This window comes from Henckelia pumila, chromosome 2 (assembly GCF_033568475.1).
Source record: "Henckelia pumila isolate YLH828 chromosome 2, ASM3356847v2, whole genome shotgun sequence".
Taxonomy (NCBI): domain Eukaryota; kingdom Viridiplantae; phylum Streptophyta; class Magnoliopsida; order Lamiales; family Gesneriaceae; genus Henckelia; species Henckelia pumila.
This window is the reverse complement of record NC_133121.1, coordinates 55312808-55320269: the sequence shown is the minus strand read 5'-3', so window position 1 is coordinate 55320269 and position 7462 is coordinate 55312808. Positions and strand designations below refer to the sequence as shown.

The window sequence follows — 7462 nt, the reverse complement described above, 5'->3', positions numbered from 1 at the left end:
CTTGCTGGCGTAGATGATGACGTAAGCCCTAGCCCTGATCGGACCGTCCGATGCTGCCGACGGAGCGTCCGATCTCGATCAAAGCCTCCGATTTCCAATTCGGAGCGTCCGATTTGCTCTGGCCCAATTGCTTACTTTTTGTTAATTATTCATTAATTACCTTACTGGGGTACAGGTTACTACATGCTCCCCCACTTAAGAAATTTCATCCTCGAAATTTTAAGTCTTAAGGAAAAACATGGAAATTCAAACAAATGTTCTTTATTACATCTGAACAATACAACATACAAATATTTCTTACAAAGAAAAGTACAAAACATCAAAACAACTCTGGATGCTCAACTTGCATCTGGCTCTCCAGCTCCCAAGTTGCTTCTTCAGTTCCTCTACACTGCCACTGCACCATCACTAAAGGTATGCGTTTGTTGCGAAGCACCTTCTCCTTCTTATCAAGAATTCTGAGAGGTCTCTCCACGTAGGACAGATCCCGATCCAGTTGCACCTCATTCGGATGCAAGATGTGCGACTCAACTGCCACGTACTGCCTCAGAAAGGACACGTGAAACACATCATGGATACTGGAAAGATACGGTGGCAAATCTAAACCGTAAGCCACGTCTCCAACCTTCTCGATAATCTCGAACGAACCAATAAACCTTGGCGATAACTTACCCTTGAGTACAAATCTCATCCCCTTTCGGAAAGGTGACACTCGAAGAAACACGTGCTCTCTTACCTCAAAGTGTAAAGGTTTGCGGTGAGTGTTAGCGTAGCTAGCCTGTCGATCCTGGGCTTTCTTAATCCTCTTACGGATCAACTCCACTGCATCGGTCATCTGCTGGATCATCTGTGGACCTTCAAATTGACGCTTGCCAACTTCGTCCCAAAACAAAGGCCTACTGTGAGACCTCGGTTCTAAACATCTAATCTCGGATTAAACAATAATTAAGCATACAAGATCCAAGATTAAAAGCGATAAAAGAAAATTTATTTATTTTTTTTAAATGAACAGTGCCTCGCTCGATCGATAGAACGCAACCGATCGAGCGAGCGAGCAAGTAAGTTTTCAAAACTTTCTGCCCGGCTGAAAACACCAGCACCGCTCGATCGGTAGAGTTCAACCGATCAAGCGAGCAAGCTTTTTACAAAACAAAGAACAAGACTGCAGCTTCTTCGCTCGATCGGTTAAACTCTACCGATCGAGCAGCCAGCTCTGAACAAGAATTTCCATAATTTAAGCATACTAAATCAACTCCAAAAATTCATTCAATACATAATGAGGAACACTAAACATGCAACAAAATCATACAAACCTCAATACTCGCATATTCGATACAACATAAACAATGAAGTTCGAGTTCTAAACATGTTCCAACATAAACTAGATAGACATGCTGAAATGACTTCTAAACCGAGTCCCACTTCTATCTCTCACTCTTGAAGCTAACCAAGTCTTCGCTGACTCGATCCTTGATGGGCATGTTTGTGTTGCATATTTTATTATCATTTTATTGTCATTTGTGCGTGCATTCATTTGTTTTAATTAAGTTTTTGTTGGTATTTCATACATCGTGTCTACATTACACGCTCCCGTGTTTATTGTATAGGACATAGCGTTTTGTCGAGGAAAGATGGAAAAGCTATTGCGGATATGAATTACGGAGCAGCAATGATCAGAAAATCATATTTTTTTTATAGACGTCCAAATCCGATCTCCACTGTCCAGAATAACTATCAAGATGTTTTGAAGCAGCAGCCCAAATTTCAGCTCAATCCGACGGCTTGATCTCCGTATATAAATTTTTTAAAATTGCTCGCTGGGAAAAAAGCTGCGCGCTCGATCCGATGAACTCACGCGCCCTAGCGCGCCTACAAGAAAGTGCAAGGCAGAAAGTTGGCATAAATAGGCGCGCTTGATCCTACAAATTCGTGCGCTCGAGTGCACCGACTTTTTCGAGAAATCTGTTTTAATTAGGAAACTTTCTTGGGAAGGACTCTAGTCTTTAAATACATCATATAACTCGAAAATTACTATCTTTTGATGACTTCTGAAGATCTTTAGACGGCTACATACAGAGAATTCATATGGCGACCAGGTTTTATCTTTCTTGTTCTTAGATTTTAATTCTTCTTGTTTTTATTCTTGGTTGAGGAAGATGAACCCTTGAATTTATTTATCTTGTGAGATTCAGATTTTCATTGTTTGATTTTTATCGAGTATCAAGAGTTGTTCTGGTTTATTTCATGCTTGTGTGTTTGATTATTAGATTGATCACATGATAATTCTTTTGTAGAATCTACTACTAAATTTGAATTCAAATCTGTAATTGTTTGAATCATCTAATTTGTGAAGCAACTATGATTAATATTTTCTGCTGTTGAATTTGTTAAATCGTAGGAACAACAATTGACTAGACTAAATACAGCCGCTGGTGTTTGTGTTGTCTAGCTTCATTAGTTTTACTCATTTGAATGCTACCGTGGGTTTAAATCTAGATTGCTGTTATTGGGTTAATTTATTGGTAAGGGTTAACTTAGAACACTGATGTCTAGTTAACTAAAATTAAGGTGAAACAGGAATTAAATTTCCAATGATGAATATTCGATGTGAATTAATTATTTTTAGGGAATCAATGATCGAGTGAATGATTTCAAGGGTGTAGTCGACCGATACCAAGTCTCGTTATTTATTTGATCTTCCTATTTTTAATTCTCTTGCTTAGTAGTTTTTAAATTCCCAAATCCCCTTTTATTTATTTTCAATATTTTTAAGAACACAAATAAATTTCACTTTCCTCGTGGAAACGATCCCTACTCTCGCTACTACATGTTTATTTAGTTAATCTGAGTTGGGTTAATTTGGGCACAACACGACTAAGCGTTACCAAATTTTGGCGCCGTTGCCGGGGAAAGACGTTTAATTTATTTGTGTTTTTGTTTTTGTTTCTTTGTTTTTTTTATTATTCCTCCTAGTGCTACTCTGGTTTGTTCGTGCATGCAGGTGAATCTTCGGAAGAAGAAGAATCTTCATACGACCCAGAGATAGAAATAATTTTGCTTAGGCGAAGGGGGATTCTTGCGGTGTAATACTTTGAGATGTCAAATCGACAAGTATTAGCAAGTTTTATCCAGCAACATGGAGAGGCATTCTACGCAGCATGGAAGAGATTCAAAGATTTGGAAACCATCTTCCAGTATCATGAGTTTTCTAACTATTCTCTCCTTACATATTTTCTTGATGGTTTGGATGCAGTGACAAGAAGATGGGTAATTGATGGAGCTTTCACAATCGGTATTTCAATATTTTGCCGAGATGATGATACCATGAGCCGCCTATTGGATGATATGGTCTAGTTTGACTATTACTGGTATTCGCAATCTCAATACCCAGATTTTACAGACCAACCATTCGAGCTTCAAAAGGAGGAGGGAAGTTGTTCGAAGTTGATCTTACATCCGCTAGAGGATATCATGAGCAAGCTTGTGGCATCGACTGTGGAAACTGTAGAAGATCTAAAAAATTCTAGATGTCACCTTGTGGAGCACATATAGAATATCAAGAGATCACTCGTCCATGAATACCGAGAACATGAAGTGAAGCAAGATACTCAAGCAGTGACCAACCCGATTTGTTTTGATGATGACTCAGAGAACCAGGATTGGGAGTGCGAATCAAATCATGCTGAAGATTTAGAGGCGTTTGAGTCTTCCTTTCCATTAGTACCAGTTTCAAAAGATTTTGGTTTCTGCAAGCCCGCAGATATGTTCTCTTCCTATGTTTACCAGCTATGGAGTGTTGTTGAGGTGACGAGCTTAAACTGTTTATATATATCCAAGCTTGAGGGCACATGGAACAAAAACCCATTTGTGGTGTCATATGACACTTATTTTGGGCGTCAGCCGCTATTTGAGGAGTGCTTCTGAGGGTCAAGCCGACGACTAAAAATCAAGCGCTGGCTGGGAGGCAACCCAGTATTCTTTATTTTATTTAGTTTTTCTCTTTAATTTAGTTCTTGTGTTTTATTTTCGTTGTTTTCAGGAACCTAGCCGCCCCATCTGCAGACCAATTGTCAATATGAGTTTCCCATTATTCAGCCTGACGTCAAAGAGGACGACAACGGCAACACTTGAACCAGGGGAGTTTTGTTTTAATTTTGCATCTCGTTATCATTTTGTTATTTGTGTTGTGTGTTGTGTTTTTAGTGCTAGATCATTGAGGGCAATGCTTTAGAAAAGTGTGTGTGTGTGTGGGGGGGGGGGGGGTGCATTCAGTATTTGGTATTTTGTCTTGAATTTGTTTTTGTTTCGTATTTGCATATAGTTCGTAAATTATTTCATGTGTGTTTTGTGTGCATAAGTAAAGGATGATTTCTAGCCTTTCTAGCCTATGATGAGATAGTTGAAAAATTATGAATTTTTGAAAATTTTTTACTCTTGATTGGATATGAGAAACCGAAGGTTGTTTGTTGAATATTTTAAGCATGCATGTTTAACCGGTGAAGTATAGCGATGTATTAGATATCGTGGATGTCTGTTGGACCATTGCACGACAATAGGTGTTTGTGAAACTTGATAGTCCTTGAATCTTGATATTTTTTTTGATATGGCATACACTTTCTTGGGCGCACCTTAAAATTTTTTGTTTTATGAAAAAGAGAAACAAATTTTTGAAAACCAATTAACTCCATCCGGGTTGCGAGCGAGATGTTTGAAATCCTATTCAGCTTGTTGGTGGCTAAGTATGCGGATTACATGGGGTTAATCTTTTGAAAAAAAAAGAAGACTTTAATTCCATCCGGACTATAAGTAAGGAATTGAAATCCTAATGCCCTTGCTTATGGTTAAGTCTGCGGGTAAAATGGGATTAAATAATTTTTGAAAACGTTTTGAAATCACGATTCCATCCGGGCTTGGAATGTGAATGAAATTCTATTCACTATTTCATAGCTAAGTTTGCAGACCTAATGGGATTGTAGTTCCATCCGGGATATAGATGAGGGGATTGAAATTCGAATCCTATCTAGTTATAGCTAAGTATGCGGGTGTGTTAAAAAAAATGTTGGGTGCAAAATCCGATGGTGCGTAATTATTCTCAAGGAAGTTGTGTTGTGTTGAAGGATTGTTGGGAGGAGAGTTCCTGATGGCGAGGCTTGCACTAAATTGTTATAGGTCGGCGAACAGTCTTGAAGCTTTGTTCTTTTGAAGTTGCATGTAACTGGGGTAACATGACACACACACATGTTCGCATTCGACTGCAGGTGTATCATTGATGATTGAGGGTAACTATAAACTTGTTTTAGATGAAAGTGGTTTTCTCTAAGGCTATGATATGCGTGATTCGTCCTTGCTTATGTGTTTGTTCTGTTTCATTTTGTTTTTGCATAACTTGCTCGAGGACGAGCAAGGATTAAGTGTGGGGGTATTTGATGGGCATGTTTGTGTTGCATATTTTATTATCATTTTATTGTCATTTGTGCGTGCATTCATTTGTTTTAATTAAGTTTTTGTTGGTATTTCATACATCGTGTCTACATTACACGCTCCCGTGTTTATTGTATAGAACGTAGCGTTTTGTCGAGGAAAAGATGGAAAAACTATTGCGGATATGAATTACGGAGTAGCAATGATCAGAAAATCATATTTAATTTTGTATAAGTCCAAATCCGATCTCACCATCCAGAATAACGATCAAGATGTTTTGAAGCAGCTTTCCAAATTTCAGCTCAATCCGACGGCTAGATCTCCGTATATGAATTTTTCAAAATCGCTGCTCGTTGGGAAAAAAGCTGCGCGCTCGATCCGATGAACTCACGCGCCCTAGCGCGCCTACAAGAAAGTGCAAGGCAGAAAGTTGGCATAAATAGGCACGCTCGATCCTACAAATTCGTGCGCTCGAGCGCACCGACTTTTCTGAGAAATCTGTTTTAATTAGGAAACTTTCTTGGAAAGGACTCTAGTCTTTAAATACATCATATAACTCGAAAATTACTATCTTTTGATGACTTCTGAAGATCTTTAGACGGCTACATACAGAGAATTCATCTGGCGGCCAGGTTTTATCTTTCTTGTTCTTAGATTTTAATTCTTCTTGTTTTTATTCTTGGTTGAGGAAGACGAACCCTTGAATTTATTTATCTTGTGAGATTCAGATTTTCATTGTTTGATTTTTATCGAGTATCAAGAGTTGTTCTGGTTTATTTCATGCTTGTGTGTATGATTATTAGATTGATCACCTGATAATTCTTTTGTACAATCTACCGCTAAATTAGAATTCAAATCTGTAATTGTTTGAATCATCTAATTTGTGAAGCAACTATGATTAATATTTTCTGCTGTTGAATTTGTTAAATCGTAGGAACAATAATTGACTAGACTAAATACAACCGCTGGTGTTTGTGTTGTCTAGCTTCATTAGTTTTACTCATTTGAATGCTACCGTGGGTTTAAATCTAGATTGATGTTATCGGGTTAATTTATTGGTAAGGGTTAACTTAGAACGCTGGTGTCTAGTTAACTAAAATTAAGGTGAAATAGGAATCAAATTTCCAATGATGAATATTCGATGTGAATTAATTATTTTTAGGGAATCGATGATCGAGTGAATGATTTCAAGGGTGTAGTCGACCGATACCAAGTCTCGTTATTTATTTGATCTTTCTTATTTTAATTCTTGCTTAGTAGTTTTTAAATTCCCAAATCCCCTTTTATTTATTTTCAGTATTTTTAAGAACACAAATAAATTTCACTTTCCTCGTGGGAACGATCCCTACTCTCGCTACTACATGTTTATTTAGTTAATCTGAGTTGGGTTAATTTGGGTGCGACATGACTAAGCGTTACCAATCCTGCCCCACCTGTTGCCAAGTACACATACAAAACAAAGCAACAACCGGATAACTCCAGTGAGAATGATATTCCGAGTAAAAGCAACATAACATGCAATAACAAGTAATATCTCAAAAACATGAAATATCGACAACATATTCAATGCTAATACGAATGAAATGCATGTCTTTAAAATCGGGATATCAACTCAGATAAACAAGGGATTGCTGCTATGCTTTTGGGATCTCGAGGATGAGATCACGTAACAACTCACCGACTCTCCCAATCAAAGTGGTGCCACGTATCTCATACTCCTAGACTTTGGTGCGACTATAAGGAGTATGCTGACGCTAGGTGAACTTCTACAACCTAGGCCACTCGCAGTATAGCCCTTAAAACATCTAAACAAAAAGGGCCGTTCTGCCCACTGAAATCAAAGGTTTGGCTCAAGATGAATGCATAATAAAAACATAAAGCATTAAGACATATAACAAAAGCTCAAACAAAAAAATACAAGTCCCACATTCTAGAACAAGTATTGATGAAAGTATGTGATTTTAAGGGAAACTCAAGAACCAACTGTCTCGAGTGTACTAACCTGCTAAAACGATGACTGCTTGTACCTTTCGATTCGAGT

The 7462-nt window shown here is 38.0% G+C and overlaps 1 protein-coding gene across 1 annotated transcript; it reads right to left on the bottom strand.

Moving 5' to 3' along the window:
* Positions 1–319: 319 nt before the first annotated feature.
* On the bottom strand, positions 320–847 carry LOC140877630 (uncharacterized). The gene has a single exon (XM_073281166.1). It carries the CDS (start codon positions 845–847, stop codon positions 320–322), a length of 528 nt encoding a protein of 175 aa, XP_073137267.1.
* Positions 848–7462: the final 6615 nt, after the last annotated feature.